The 17188-nt window shown below is 40.0% G+C and overlaps 1 protein-coding gene across 1 annotated transcript; it reads right to left on the bottom strand.

Moving 5' to 3' along the window:
* Window positions 1–12748: 12748 nt before the first annotated feature.
* hand2.S (heart and neural crest derivatives expressed 2 S homeolog) lies at window positions 12749–16824 on the bottom strand. Its single transcript, NM_001114193.1, is given in 2 exon segments — window positions 12749–13426; window positions 16053–16824. Coding segments are annotated over 2 exon segments (627 nt in total). The 5' UTR covers window positions 16581–16824; the 3' UTR covers window positions 12749–13327.
* Between the last annotated feature and the right edge of the window lie 364 nt (window positions 16825–17188).

Genomic DNA, 17188 nt, shown 5'->3' with positions numbered 1-17188 from the left:
AAATAAAGGCATTTATATTATATACACACATATATCTGCACACACATATCCATAATAACAACACACACATATATAAGGGATTAAGAAAATAAGTCTCATAAGGACACGGGGCTGATGTGAATGACTGTATATCACAAATAAAGGAATTTATATTATATACACACACATATTCATAATAACAACACACACACACACATATTAGGGATTTAGGCAGTAAGCCTCATAAGGACAGGGGCTGATGTGAATGACTTAATATACTCTTTATATCACAAATAAAGGCACTTATATTATATATACACACACACACACATTTATCTGCACACACATATTCAATATAACAACACACACCTATACAGACACACACACACAGACATTATTAATAGTTACTGATTATTAGTTCCAAGTGTTAGTGCCCCCACCCAGATAATCGATTGCAACAGAAAGCATATTCAAATACACCTTATATCCCTGAGAGCTTTTGTTACAGATTTCCTGACCTGAATATTTCCCCTCTGTCCCTTACAGCTTTGTGTCTTTTCTCGTTCATTGTAAAACGTTTCATTTGGTCTAAGTATTTTTTAGGTATGGGAGGGAAATTCAGATTAATGATCTCCTATAAAACTCACTTATTGTGCCTATCAGTGCATATATTCCATATATAAGTCATCAGACTTGCCTGTACTTTGGTGGCCACATTTAGGGCCCCTACCAGCACTCTACCAGCTTTAAAATATGAAATCTCATACAATCCCCTGCCTTACAGTCGCAGATCACTTACCAGTTTAAAGGGCTCCCTAGTATTAGCAGCCTCACAATGTTGCCCAGGCTCCAGCTCTCTTACACAGGAACATGCTGACGGGTCCATTATCCAGAGTGGAGACGTTGAGTGCTTGTTAGTAGTTGGCCGGGCAGGGCAAGAAGCGGCCAGACTTGGAGGGAGAGAGTGGCACCAAGCAGTGATCAGCAGTATCTAGCAGAGCTTTTTGGAGACGTAGAGTGGAGGCAAAGACTTCTCTGCTGAGAATTGAGAAACTCAATCTCACATACAGTAGCTGCTCCATCTGGGATCTGTCACTTCTGACAGCAACACCAAAGGGCACAGACAGATCTTCAGCACAACACCACGCACAGCTCCAGCAACTCTGCCCTGTTTAATCGCACCGTCTGTGGCCTGCACAATCGCACTTACACTCCTCTAGGGTGTATATTCCTCTCAGGGGGTCGGGGTAAATAAACGGGAGGGGGTAAAAGCTTGTGCTGCATATTCACCATCAATAACTTGCACTTTTTGTTTACTTACATTTCTTATTCATTTATCCATTGCATTTTTTAAAGGGACACACAGAACTTCAAAGAGCACTCCCTGTTCATTTGATTTGACTGGGCCCTGTAGGTTTAATACTGGCAAATTTTGTTTTATAAATCTGATGAGAAAATCTTGCTTTGGCAAGGGAGCTCTAATAAGAGAACTCTTCTCAGATTAGGATTTCTTATGCACTCAATAAATCTGTGGATAGTGAAAGTAAATATACAGGCTCTGAGTGGTTCCCCTGCAATGGGGGAGACTTTATGGCAATGGAATCCACAGCACAGCACTTTAAATCTGGGTATTTTTTCTGTATGTGTTTGGGGGGGGGGGTAATAGATTTCATGTCAATGCACTGGCCTGTAACAAGGGCATATTTAAACAAACAGTAGGAACTGCCCTTTAGCTAACAGGGCTCTTTTTTTTTTGCTATGTGAGATTGCCCCTGATACCAATATAACTACTGGCTGTTTATTGCTTTGTGTTTATCATCCAAGCAGAATTGTAACCAAAATCCTAACACATTCTTGTCAGTAGGAGAATGTCCCAGTGCACAAGAAATAACATAGGCTGTTTTCTACATTTCCATAACCAACAGCAATCAATTAGCAGTTAGCTTGTATAATAGAATGTAGAATAATAAAATAGTAAGGCTATATATATATATATATATATATATATATATATATATATATATATATATATATATATATATATATATATATATAGTCAAATACAAGAGTCCTCTGCACTCAACCCATTATCAATATATTTAAGACAGCGACATTTTGTGCATACTGCTACTAAAAAATGCCTTACCCTTTAAACAACACAGGGATTGTTTGTCCATATATTGCAATATATTTAAGCTGGCCAACTACGTCAAAGTCATCCCATATCTGGCCAGTCCTACGCTCAATTTTATCTGATTCATTAAGAATTCTATTGCTTCATTATACATTTTACAAAGGGACTAGGTATTACCTGCAACTTTACTTGCTGCTTTCAAAGTAAACCTCCATACTTGGCTGCCCTTTTATTAGACACCAGTGGGATCACCTGACTATAGCTGGGAAGGGTGGGAGCTACAACATGGAGCTGGTCACTGCTCCTGTATAAACTATAACAAACAAGGGAAAGTTGTGCTCACCACTATTTTTTAAAACCATTAGGCGGGGGTGCAATGAGGCTGTGACCACAAAATACATATAGACAAATACAAGAGTCCTCTGCACTCAACCCATTATCAATATATTTAAGACAGAGACATTTTGTGCATACTGCTACTGAAAAATGCCTTACCCTTTAAACAAAACAGGGATTGTTTGTCCATATATTGCAATATATTTAAGCTGGCCAACTACGTCAAAGTCATCCCATATCTGGCCAGTCCTACACTCAACTTTAATCTGATTCATTAAGAATTCTATTGCTTCATTAAGTTTGGGAGTTTTACTTTGAAAGCAGCTAGTAAGTTGCAGGTAAAACCTAGTCCCTTTGTAAAATGTATAATGAAGCAATAGAATTCTTAATGAATCAGATAAAATTGACCGTAGGACTGGCCAGATATGGGATGACTTTGACGTAGTTGGCCAGCTTAAATATATTGCAATATATGGACAAACAATCCCTGTTTTGTTTAAAGGGTAAGGCATTTTTCAGTAGCAGTATGCACAAAATGTCGCTGTCTTAAATATATTGATAATGGGTTGAGTGCAGAGGACTCTTGTATTTGACTATATGTAATATGTATATTAAAAAATAGTGGTGAGCGCAACTTTCCCTTGTTTGTTATATATATATATATATATATATATAGTGAATAAAGTACCCCCTCTTGTAAAATATAAGGATATTATAAGTTACCGAGGAGTTTCATGACCATATAAAAACACGAGGCCGAATTTTGCATATTTTGCAACTGGGGGTACTTTATTTATTATAATACACAAATTTCAGTGAGTCATGTGACAGAAATGACATCAGAACTCACCGTTTATAACTGATGACATCAGAACTCACCGTTTATAAGGATATAATTTACAGGATATTCATGGCTTTTGTGTATTATATATATATATACACCTTATCCAACAGGCACACAACCCTGGTGTTTGCAATGGATTATGAAAAATATTATTTGCCTCTTAGTGAGGATAAATCGTGTGCAAATGAGAGTGTAGACCTACAACTTATATAAGAAATCTTGTTTTTTGTTCCATTGCCCCACTATGATCCAATAGAACCATCTCCCCAAATGAATGTTCCAGAGCCCCCTTCACCCATGTGCTCCAAGTTTCAGGACTGGACTGGAATTCCAAATTGGCCCTGGCATTCCTGGTACAAAAAGCCCCCACCAGCCCAGTTAGTAGTCACTTTCTATGGCATCTTACAGCAGCCCCTCTGGCATTTGCCAGAACCCACATATTGCCATTTGGGGGACTGGATCAAACTGTTGGGATGCCCCCGGCCCTAAGCAGTCAGGGCATCCATCAAAGGGGGACAGGGGGGAGAGTTGTAGGGGGCCGGAGCGTAAGGGGGGCCGGAGGGTAAGGGGGGCCCCGGCCACGCCACACTTACTTGATTAGCCGGGCCCCCCATCTTTCTGAGAGCTGCGGGGGGGGGCCTGGCCACCAATTTTTTTTTCTTATGTGGGGTCCTAGCCACCAATATTTTTTAATGGGGAGGCCCTGGCCACAAATGTTTTTTTTATGGGGGGGCCCTGACCACATTTTTTATTAACATGTTGGAACCCTAGCTACCAATATTTTTTTTGTTTTTTTACTGTGTGGTGGGGGGCGGACCTGTGGGGTTGGGAGGGCGAACCTGTAGGTGGGACGTCGGGGGGGCCCAGGAAATGTTGTCGTATGGGGCCCTGTGATTTCTGATGGCGGTCCTGTAAGCAGTGTGCAATAATGAGTAGAGGCCTAATTTGAATGCCAATCTGTGTATAATTTGGGGATGAATGCTTTTTTGCTGTGATATTTCTAAAAAACTTTCACCTCTTTAGCATGCTAGAAGTAAACTGAGTTTGATACATTTTTTCAACCGACCTTCCTGATTTATTTTCTGTTTATGAATGAATGGAGTTCCTATTCTGCCTTTTTAGCCCCCAACTAAAACTACTATGTGGGTGTCAAGGGTCGCTGACGTCTAGGAACAAAAAAAAAAGTTTGAAAGGATTTAATTTTATTATTCTTGTAATTGCTTATCTTTTTTGCTATCTTTTTTTTCTTCTGCTGCCTGGTTGCTAGGGTAATTAAGATAGCAGTTGAAATTCCAAGCCCGAGAGCTGCAGAACAAAATTATGAATACTTTTTTTTTTTTTTAACAAACATATTCAAAAACAGCAAAGGAAGGCCAGTTGCATATTGCCCTGTGTAGTGATATATACTAAAAAGTTAAGGTGAGCTGCACCTCCTGAACAAGGATGCTGGGCACTAACTTGCTGCCTTCTATATGGGAAGTACATCGAGATCAGGAAATGCTGTCATATATTTGAAACCTTAATTATCATATAACATAGTAACATAGTAAGTTAGGTTGAAAAAAAGACACACGTCCATCGAGTTCAACCTTTGAACTCTATTTTAACCTGCCTAACTGCTAGTTGATCCAGAGGAAGGCAAAAAACCTCATCTGACGTCTCTCCAATTTGCCTCAGAGGGGGAAAAAGTTCCTTCCTGACTCCAAAATGGAGTCTTTATTTATACAGAGCCAACATATTCTGCAAATTCGCTTTACAGAGATTATATATCATTCAGATTAATGGAGTTTACACCCTAGGTCCCCATCACATCCATACACACCGGTGTGAAAATATTCAGGAGCCAATTAAACTTCCTGTATGTCTTTGGAGTGTAAGAATGTAACTTAGTATGATGTGAAGAGTGATATTCTGAGGCAATTTGCTAATTGTTTTCATTTTTGAATGTTTTTTGAGCAATTTGACCTTTTTTTTTATCAGTTCTGTAGTTTGCAATTTCAACATCTGGTTGCTAGGGTCCAAATGACCCTCATGGCCATGCATTGCCATGAATAAGAGACTGGAATATGAATAGGAGAGGTCTGAATTGAAAGATGAGTAATTAAAAAGTAGCAATAACAATACAGAGATGGGGTCAGCGACCCCCCATTTGAAAGAAGAAAACAACTATAATGATGAAAAGTTGCTTAGAAATGGCCATGCTATAACATACTAGAAACTAACTTAAAGCTAACTTTTATTGCCAATACATTAGCTGCATTTGTGCAAGCTAGAATGCTATATTTATTCTGTAGAATGTTGTACCATACCTGAGTAAACAGCTCTAGAAGCTTTCTGTTTGTTTAGGATATCAGCTGCAGTATTAGCTTGGTTTGACATCACTTCCTGCCTGAGTCCCTCCCTGCTCACTTATAGCTCTGGGCTCAGATTACAGCAGAGAAGGGGGGGAAGGAGCAAACTGAGCATGCTCAAGTCCGGGGCAAGTAGGTTTAAGCTGAAAACAGGAAGTCTGATACAGAAGCCCATGAGTACACAATAGAAGGAAAGAAATGCAGGGTTTTCTTTTGACAGAGGACCCAGAGTACCATTACTTTGAGGGTTTATATATTATATATTTTAGTATATATTTAGGTGGACCTTTCTGATAAAGCTTACTTAGTTTTAACCTTTCCTGTTCCTTTACAGGTGAACCACCACATTAAATAATTGGGATGTAAATTGTGGAGGAATTTTACCCCAATAGGACATTTCTGGGCTGCATTTGTTGTGTACCTGCCTGCTTGACACTTAGGAAGCATCTGCTTCTTCACCTTCTTGTTCTAATACTGTAATAAAAGGCACTAAGTTTGCCCAGGAGCAGTAACTCATGGCAACCAATAAAATGTTTGCTTTTAAACAGGTGACCAGTAAATTCCACCTGCTGATTGGTTAATGTTACTTACAGCTCCTGGCTAAACTTTTTTGCTTTTATTACATAAATCCATACAGCTATTTCTCTGCGGCGCAAATGTGCGCCTGACTTCAATTTGGAGCAAAAGAGTGAGCTAGGAGCAAAGATGCCGGACACCAGTCCCTGATAAGTCTAGAGAAGCAGTTGCTGGGCCGGAGAAGTGCTAAAGGCAAATGCAAGAAGCAGTGCATAGCGCTGAGCGCACAGTGTGGAGAATAAAAAGCAGATGAGACACGTTTTTTTGGGATGATTGGAAACACATCTTCCCCAAACAGGACGTATCATAAAACTTTCACAGTTTGTTTAACGGTGAAGGAAAGCTACTGAAGCAGTTTATTGCCAATAGATTAGCCATATTAGTGCAAGCTAGAATGCTATATTTATTTTGCAGAATGCTTTACCGTACATGAGTAAACAGCTCTTGATGTGTTCTCTGTTTGTTTAGGACAGCAACTGCCATATTGGCTTGTGTGACATCACTTCCTGCCTTAGAGTCCCCATAGACGCAAAGATTTCTCTTGCCGAACGAACAATTTTAGCGAAGTCCGACCAATCCTTTGAAATTATCGTACGGTTAGTGGGATTCGAACATCTTACGATTTTTCGGCCGACATCTGTCAGGAAATTGATCGGCCAGGTCAAAAAATCTTTGTCGGCCCCAGTGCAATCTATCTATGTTTGCAGGGCCAAGCAGGCAGCTCCCCTTTGTTTTCCTGGCACATTGGTCTTTTTAGTTGATGGTAAATTCGTACGATCGTTCCGAGATAATCGTGGTCTCACGATGACGATCGGATCTTTTAAAACTCTCAACATCTATGGCCAGCTTTAGTCTCTCCCAGGTCACTCATAGCTCTGGGGTCAGGGAGGGAGAGGGAGAGGAGCAAACTGAGCATGCTCAAGGTCATGACCTGGAGTTTTAAGTTGAAAAAAGGAAATCTGATACAGAAGCCCATGCAGTGTCGGACTGGGACATCAAGGGCCCACCCAAAAACCTTAGACCAGGGGCCCATAAAAAAACCTTAGCCCAGGGCCCACTCTCAGTATTATTATTCTTCCTCTCCTCACTCAACCTCTATTCCCTTAGTCTCTTTTCTTTACATACTATAATCAATTATTCCATCTATTTAGCCTCTTTTTCTCATAGAAATAGGGAATGACCATGAAATAGGCCAAGTGTTTAGCAGCATGAGGGCCCACTGACACCTGGGCCCACCAGGACTTTTCCAGGTATCCCGGAGGGCCAGTCCGACACTGCTGCCCATGTATCCACAATAGAAGGAAATAAATGTGGTGTTTCTTTTGACAGAGGACTCGGAGCAGCATTACTTTGATTCTTAACTGGTGTATTTATACAGACTTTTCCAATAAAGCTTTTCCTTCTCCTTCGCTATTGGCCATTATAAAGCTGCCTGTGTGTTTGCGCCTGAATATGGACAGAGGGGCTGACCCTGCACCATCATGAGATGTGGACTCTGATATTGACCCTCGGTATGTGTGGGCGTGGCTTGGAGAGCCCATTGCTATCAGCCTCTGGAATAGACTGGAGCTGAGGCTGGAGAACAGGGAGCTGATTACAGCCAATCCAAGAGCAGGAAGGCTCCTCACCGTCTTATGTGACGTCACTTGTCTATGGGCTCTCAGCAAAGACACAGGCAGCGGCAGCAGCAGCACTGGGGGAGGGATTTGGCCTTTAATCGCTCCCAGATGTCAGTAATCGCACATGGAACGACTTGTAGATTGCCCAGGAATGAAGGCACACGGCGCACTCATCAAAGCCAAATAAACCCTTGGAAATATGGAAGGAAACTTATTTCGTAGTAAAGAAAAACATCTGACGCACAATAGGGAGGAGGAGAGCCAAGTGCGCTGATGGGATGGACGCAAGGGGGTTAAACGCCGGCTCTTATTCCCCCGCAGTGCATTGCGGGAGAACTTTCAGCTCCTGACCTATGAGCACGTGTCTCCCTTTAACCCCTGCGCGGCCACATCTGTGCTTTCAATGCCAAGGATCAGAGAGGCTGCGCGAGTGTCGCCACTGGCACCTTTAGTATTAAATTCATTCATATCACGGTGCTTAGGTTAACATGGGCTCAATCAGACAAATAAATTCATTAGGATTTCCATAGAATGACGAATTTGGGAATATCTGCTGTGATGTCACTAGTCTGGGACTGAATCTCTGAAGCAGAAAACAAATCGCCTATAATTACCCACTCCAGGCGACATTTCGTAATATGATGTACAAAGCACTCCTGACTCCAGAGAAACGGAAAATGCTCCTGTTTAACCCTGTGTATACCACGCAGAAGCGAGATGGGGAAAAGAACCTGCCTAATAGAAGGCGCATAGACCTGATCCTTCCCTGGCAGGACCTTCCTAATGGGACCTTACTGGGGCCCCCAGGGCTGTTTATGAGCGCAGAATAAACTAATGAACTCATGCACTCATGAGGGCCATTATAGAAACGTGTCCTAGTTTAGCTGTATTTGTTATTTCCTGGGTTAATAAAGGCTGAACCCATCTGCACTCTCTTTTAAACCCAAACCATGTACTTTCATATGGTGTCCTTCTTTTATGGTAGCAGAGACAGAGGGAAGAGTTCCAGTGTATACCATATGGTACATAACAAACTGCTAGCTCTTTAAGCCAGCAATGAATCTCCCCTGATTTGTGTGCAAAGGTGAATCAGTCAATGCCTTTATATTGTGGCTAACAGGAACACAACAGGTTTAACAGTTACATTTGGGAGTAGGCTGTTCCCCTCTTTACTTCCAAGGCATTCATATATTTTTTTTAAATGAATCCTCACTTGTTTAATACGTTTTCCTCTATTTGCTAAATTTTCCAAATGTTCACCTATCTCATAGACTTAAAGGAGCAGTTACACCAAAAATAAAAGTGCTTTAACGTTATGACAATATAATGTACAGTTGTAAAAATGGAGTGTTTGCTTCAGAAACACAACTATAGTTTATAAACAAGCTGCTGTGTAGCCATGGGGCAGCCATTCAAGCACAGGACACAGTAGATAACAGATAAGAGGAATCCCATTGTATACCACAGAGGTTATCTGTTATCTGCTGCATATAATGTGCCTTTTATCCTTTTCCAGCTTTGAATGGCTGCCCCCATGGCTAAAAAGCATCTTTTTAAATATAAACTATAGTAGAGGTTCTGAAGCAAATACACCAGTTGTACCAGCACAGGGCAACAGTATATTATATTTTCATTACGACATTTGGCGTTACTGCTCCTTTAACAGTCCCTTGTCATTCCAGCTTTACACATAGGAATTGGGGGTCATCTCCTTATTTCATGGGTCCCAATAAGAATTACTCACTGTTCTATGTCTTAAAGGGATTGTTCACCTTCCAAACACTTTTTTCAATTACTTTCCATTATTTATTTTTTACTGTTTTTCCAAAATCTAAGTTTAAAGTTGAATGTTCGTGTCTCTGGTGTTTGAGTCTGGCAGCTCAGTAATTCAGGCGCAGACTCTAAACTGTTACAATTTTGTAACATTGAGTTGATACATTTCTCAGCAGCATCTCTGGAATATTAGCAACTATTGTATCAATTCTAACAGCTCCCTGTTATGAAACCTAGAAAGTCTGCTCAGCAGGGACAAAGATAAGGAATGTATCAACTAAATTTATCAATATATAACAGTTTACAGGGTCAGCGACCCCCTCACAGAACTGGTTTAGAAGGTGTAAAATTACACTTTACTCTTCAATATTAGAAAAACGGTGACACAAAATTGGAAAAAGTCATTATTTCTGATGATCTATCTGAAAACTCTAGTTTTTGAAGGTGAACAACCCCTTTTAGAAAAACAGCGTATGGACCAATTCTGCACATAACTGTACACACCATGCAGCAGAATCTTCTGTGCTCAGTTATGTTATATACAGAGGAGCACACTAAAATATAAGAAATTAGGCCCATGAATCAAACAGGACATTAATTAAATGGCAAATTAACTCCAAAATAAAAATGTGTCTAATAAAAGAAAACATAATTCTAAGGAACTTAGAACTTAAAAATTGTCAGCGCTTTGAAAGTTATTTGTAAAAACAATTGCTATTGAAAGCAACATTTGCTTCACTCCTGGTTGTTACTTTTTAAACATTGTTACAAAAGTCTTGGTTCCCCAGCAAAGACAGGTCTGTTAATCAGCTGCCTTGTCTTACATTGTATCAACAGTCTAAACCAGCAGGACAGTGAATAGAAAGGGACATACACTGTATTCAATAGCAATACATATACAAATAACTTAAAAAAACATAAAAACTGTGTAATAAATGTATATGACAAAGTTGCTTATAACTATATTTTTTTTAACTAGGCAAATCATTATTTTATGGGGTTGACATTCCCTTTAAACAGCAAAAAATGCATATAATTTGGGGTATTAGCCCTTTAGAGATAAACCTGCTGTCCTCTTGCTCCTGAACTTAGATGATCAGAACTGAAAGAGTTAAAATATTGACTAAACAACAAATATTTTTTGACGCTTTCACAGCTTTCTAACGAGGAACACTGTTCTCTTAGTTTGTCTCCCTTACTAAGGAGGGATGCTGGGAGTGGTAGTTTCTACATATTCCACCTACAAACACCAATATGGTTGCATCAGCATTTAATATTTTTCCCTTTAATATGTTTATTGGTTTGTTGCAATCAAGTATCCAAATATGTCCAGTGGAAATTTATAATTAAATAAAAATATTGTTTTTTTATACTGTATATGTATATATTTATTAGATACATAAATGGATACATATTATATCCCTATACATTTGCATTTGCAGGCCACACTTGCATGTGCTATAAGAATGCATATTCCCTTGCTCTGCAGGCAGATGGGATTAGCATGAAGACGTAGCCAGCCTTATCTTCCTATGGGCAAGTTCTGCTAACAGAGCACAGGCCAACATCTTGACATCCCAATCTACCAATCCATTTCCCTACAGCCCTGCTACACCATTCAGCTTTTAACGTCAAAAGCTACATTTTTGTTGGCTCCGGCCTGTCTGGGCTCTTGAGATTTTTTGCTGGGAGAGTGATTACTCTCTAGAAAACGGCAATATCCCCATTACTGAGTAATTAAAGAGATTTCCTTAGCTGGCAACAACATTGCAGCTCCTAAAAGAAAAACGAAATGTTTAAAGGTGAGCTTTTAATTTGGATCTTGCCATTACATGTTCCCAATAAATATAAATATATGTGCTTCCTGTTCTCTCTCTCTCTCTCTCTCTCTCTCTCTCTCTCTCTCTCTCTCTCTCTCTCTCTCTCTCTATATATATATATATCCAACGTGTGCTTTATACAACCCATAACAATTATAGATAGAACACAATAAAAATATGTGTCTGTAATAGAGCACAATAAACACTTATTCTGCTAATGAATTAATAATGTGTAATGTGTGTGTTCCTCTTTGAATGAATGCAGGAGTATAAAGTGTGAGGATTTATTTAGCTTGTATAAAAACTAGGAATATGCAATGGTTCCAAGGCAAATATATTGCCACACTGTGCGGTTAAAGCAATTCCTGGTCACTTACCAAATAGACCCACAAAGGAATGCAGATGGGACTGGGAACACTTGTAAACAAAAAGCAAGTGTCAGGGCACAAGTCCACAGCTATAGATCTCTGACCCCTGGCAGGGAAGGGCCCAGCCGAGTTAGTTTAACCCCTAACCCTACACATCGAGTCCTGGAGAGAGAGAGACAGCTCTTATCTTACCTTAGATACTAAAGCCTTATTCCCTCTCACTCTGTACATCCTATTAATGCCATAATAATCAGCGTGTATTATTTATCCTGCCTTCTGATGACCACAACTGAGATAAAAATTGTATATAATTAAGTTTTAGCTTAATTGTTTAATGTTCTATACATTTAGCAAGGGTTACTGAACTTTTTACTGTACTGTACCATCTCTACAAATCCTGTAACGCTGACATAGCATTCAATGGAAAAAAAAAATATAATATATATATATATAAATATATATATATATATAGCTGTTCACCTTTAAATTAACTTTTAGTATGATGTAGAGAGCGATATTCTGAGACAATTTGCAATTGGTTTTCATTTTTTATTACTTGTGTTTTTTTGAGTTATTTACCTTTTTATTCAGCAGTTCTCCAGTTTGCAATTTCAGCAATCTGGTGGGTAGGGTCCAAATTACCCTAGCAACCATGCACTGATTTGAATTTGAAGAGACTTATATATGAATAAAGAGAGGCCTGAATAGAAAGATGAGTAATAAAAAGGAGCAATAATAATACATTTGTAGCCTACAGAGCATTTTCTTAGATGGGGTCAGTGACTACCATTTAAAAGAAGAAAATAAGACTATAAAAAAGAAAAAATGAAGACCAATTGAAAAGTTCCTTAGAATTAGCCGTTAACCAGTCACACACACACACAGACGCACAGACACACACACACAGCAATGAATATAAAAATAGCGCATTTCGATAAACAAGTTTTAAAAAAAAAAACACTCAGTGGTTTATTGATGACTTACAACATTTTTACGCCTTCAAATATTAAAGTCCACATATCTGGACAGAAGTGCACAAAACAATTCGATGAAAACACCTTCAATGAACTGGTAACATGAAATCCTTCCTCTTGAACGCAAAAAAAAAACAAAAAAAACAAAGTGGGAAAAATTCTGCCCGTGGCACTGGAAGGGTTAACCGAAACAAAAGTCGCAGCTGTTTCTGTAGGAATTGACTTTGTAGCATCCGAGGACGATTTCGAACCAAAACGAAGCCATTTTTGTTTATTATTATTATTGTTTTGTAAAGAGACGGATAAACTTCACATACACAGTAGCCAGGGAGTCTTTGTTTTGCGACAGAGAAATACTGTAACAATCACATACTGCGACAGACAGACACAGCCCCTGACACCCTGTACCAACCTGCACACTCCTCTTCGTATTCTGGAATCCACGTTGGAAGGAGGGACAATTGCACATAAATAAAAATGGACCATTCCAAATACAGAGTTATTATTTCAGGGACACGTACAGATACATAAAGGTTCCCCCCATCCCCCAGGGTCACTGTTTTAGCTCCAGAGCCCAGACATGTTGCGGCCAACCAGTCCTTCCTTTGGTTTTCTTATCGTTACTGCAAACTGTGCTTTTCAAAAGTTCGTTCTGGTAGGAAATGATAAATCGAGGGAGAAAAGAAAACAGGAGGAAATATAGTTAGTGGAGTGAATGATTCCTTGACACAATCAGCAGCAGGAGACATTAAGGAATGAATGATCTCAGTCTGCTAATGGGAACAAGTCCTGACTTTGTGGTATTTATCTGCTCTATATACAGGTCCAGTCCTCGGATTCAAACCCCAAAACAGACCCCAGGCTTCTCCTCGATCAAACCTTCCCTATAAAAAATACTCTTCCTTTTTTGAGGCCAAACCTTTAGTATAAACCAAATACTCTTCAGTTTGTTTAGGCCAAACCTTCCCTATAAACCAAATACTCTTCTTTTTTTGTCAACAAAAAAAGTACAAATGCACAATAAAACCCAGATTCTGCAACTGAAAACATCTCATACAATGTATTTGGAAATAATAAATACAGTCTCTATTATTAGCTGAAATCAAATAAAAATATGATTATCAAATAATTATATCAAACGTGCATCTATTAAGGTCTACTTTTTTATTACCTGTCTCTTACAGATATTAAAGTGAAACTAATCGATAGCTCATCTTTATAGGACCTACAATCAATTCTGAGAATGATGATAATAGCAGTCATTCTAATAATAACAGAAATAATGTAAATTATAGGGCCCAGCTTTTTATCAAAATATTTGCCATCCTGACAGCACTGATATTTCTTTTCTCTATTTAGATACGGGTGTATTTTTGCTCTGATTTGCACGTTAGAATGTACGTAAATCTGGGAAAAATTATATTTTTGTGAATATTTTGTGTGATGAATAAAAATAGAAAAGTTTTCAGTGACATTAGGAAAGATATTTTTCTAGAATTTGTTTAATACGAAATATTTGCTCCAGCGTTCCGTTTGATGTAATTATAAGGGAGTTAAGTCTTTCGATTTCCCATGAATTTGTGATTAGTAGATGCCAAAATGCTGCATAGCCTTATACAGTCTGGATTTCACTGGGAAGGAGGAGAGGGAATATTTTGCATGTGATCTGCACTGGCAACAGATTGAAAACATTTCAGGGTAAATAAGATTGATTGGGAGTGCACAATAAACACAAGGCAGTTTATGCACAGAACATATTCACAAGCGATCGATGGGACGGTGTGGGGATAGATCGGGTTTGTGGAGATCGCAGCTCACAATCTGGGGCATTTTCTTGTTGCTTTTCGGCCTGGTCACATTACTCCCTGCTGGGACTGGGCTACATTATCTTGCCAAGCCACATAAACACTGCTGGGAGGGGGGAATGAGTTATGGATGGCCTTGCTGCAAACATTAACATTCCTGCTCATTTCTTGTACAATTTATATTTCTAATTTAACAGGCTTGTCTGTGCTATAAGCCGTATATCCAAAATGAGTCGCTGCAGTTGGTTATAAATAGAACAAAAATAAATGTAAATAATCGCATGGTAGAGAATTAAACTCAAATCCCAGCACTGCCCCAGTATTCCATTTAGTCCAACCACTGTGAATTGCTGCACTGTCTATAAATGGAAATTTCACTTAGATTGTAAGCTTTGTGGGACAGGCACCTCCATTTTCTACGTCTCTAAATACTTGACACCCAGTCCATGTTTATTCTTTTACCATTAAAAGTGATGTACACTCAGTTTTTGTGAAAAATAAATGATTTAACTCTAAGCAACTTTCCCATATACATAAATATCTATTTGTAAATACATCTGCTATCGACAACAGCATCTCTGTTTATATTCTCTGCTATGCTGGTTCTGACTCCGGAAACAATGTAGCCGAAGCCAGCTGATTAACTGACCTGAAACTGACAACTGCTACACTATTTCAAGAGTCATGTAGGCCAGGGAAAAATTTAAATGTACCTATACAGGTAGTTCTGATATAAACAGAAAATAATTGTTTCTGAGGCCTATTATAGATTCTGTGAAATATGAAAAATTTGCCTTAGAGTGATAGCAATGTAGATGTGGCCCTAATACTGGTTCTGGCATGTGGCCTGGAAAGATATTCTTGCTCAACTGCAATTTCCAGGCCTGAAGGTGATAATGATAGGCAGAGAGATAATACACGATAAGAAGGGAGATTGCTGATAGTGTATGACAACTGTAGCGACTGTACTAACCCCTCTAGGTAATATATATATATATAACATTGGGGCGTAACTACAGAAGAAGCAGAGGGGGCAGGGGGGCAGGAGGTATAGGGCCACATGAGGCTCTAATTCATATACAGTTTCACTAAATATTGGTAAGAGAGGTCAACTTCTAGATATTGCTGTGGGGCTTACACCAGAATTAATCTATCTGTCTATCTATCTATCTATCTATCTATCTATCTATCTATCTATCTATCTATCTATCTATCTATCTATCGATCTATCCATCTATCTATCTATCTATCTATCTATCTATCTATCTATCTATCTATCTATCTATCTATCTATCTATCTATCTATCTATCGATCTATCCATCTATCTAACAGAGGGGGGTCCAGGAGGTATAGGGGTCCCATAAGGCTCTAATTAATGTACAATTTCAATAAATATTGGTAAAACAGGACAACCTCTGGATATGTTGGGCCCCCAAAATTAATTATCTCAAACCTCTCTCAACAATACCAACCATTTCTTTCTTCCTCTTCTCCTCCTTCAAATCTGTCTTTTTGATGTCTGCCTTAAAGGCCTCTGTCTCCCCATTCTGGTCGTCCTTGGCCAGCAGGTCCATGAGGTAGGCTATATAGCTGGTGGCCAGCCGCAGAGTTTTGATCTTTGACAGTTTGGTATCGGCTGGCACATTGGGGATACAATCCCGCAGCTCTGAGAAGGCGCTGTTGATGCTTTGAGTCCTGCGCCTTTCCTTGCGGTTAGCGGTCCCCCTTCGCTTTACAGGCCGTTGCATTAAGCCTCCTGCGCCGCTTCCCGGGACTCCCCCGTAATGGGAGTGGTCCAGGCCGGCCGCGCCATTGGCGTACTCCGGGCTGTAAGACGGTGCCATGCTGTAGTCGGGGGGAGACATTTCGGGGTGACTGATTAGCCAGCCGTGGAAATAAGGGTTCTCTTCGTGGCAGCGACTGGCGGCTGCAGCAGCTGCAAAAGGATAACCGTCATGGTGCACCACTGAGTGGTGAGGAAACCCCCCAACCAGACTCATGTCAGCTACACTATAGTCGTCCTCCCGCCGGCAATCTATGTATTAAATATAGGTTATCCCTGGCTCTCCATTAATAAATCCACAGTCAGTCTCTCTCACTCTTATTATCGAAACGTTTTCTGAACAGAGTGTGTGTGTGTGTGTGAGAAGCAGCAGCAATAACGTTGCAGACGCTGCGATTTCAAGTAAGCCGGGACATGCTCTCATTTGGCTCCAGTGCGATTGTGCCCGTAGAAGAGCTGCATGAGCGATCTCTGACTAGTTACACCAGCTCCATAGTCTCCAATGGGACGTCCCTGCAGTAAAGGCTGAGTGAGGAGCTTTCAGTGCGAGCGGCTCCCATTCCCTGATCCCGATTCACCCCACGGACAAAACAGGTGGTAGAGGCCACTGCTGGGCTGCACATCTGTCCTCTCTGGTCTCTTTGTCGGCATGGAGATTAGTGATGCCTCCCACTCATGTCCTCCTCGCACCCCGTTGTCCGGCACGGAACGCTCTGCACTGGCACATTCCCCATGTACAGCTACATCTTTAGATACTCTTGGGTTAATATATGTCGTCAGAGCACCTTTCAACCAATGAACGAAAGGAAGAGGAGGGGCTAAGGC

The sequence above is a fragment of the Xenopus laevis genome, chromosome 1S (assembly GCF_017654675.1).
Source record: "Xenopus laevis strain J_2021 chromosome 1S, Xenopus_laevis_v10.1, whole genome shotgun sequence".
NCBI classification, from domain to species: Eukaryota; Metazoa; Chordata; class Amphibia; order Anura; family Pipidae; genus Xenopus; species Xenopus laevis.
This window is presented reverse-complemented; position numbering and strand designations above follow the sequence as displayed.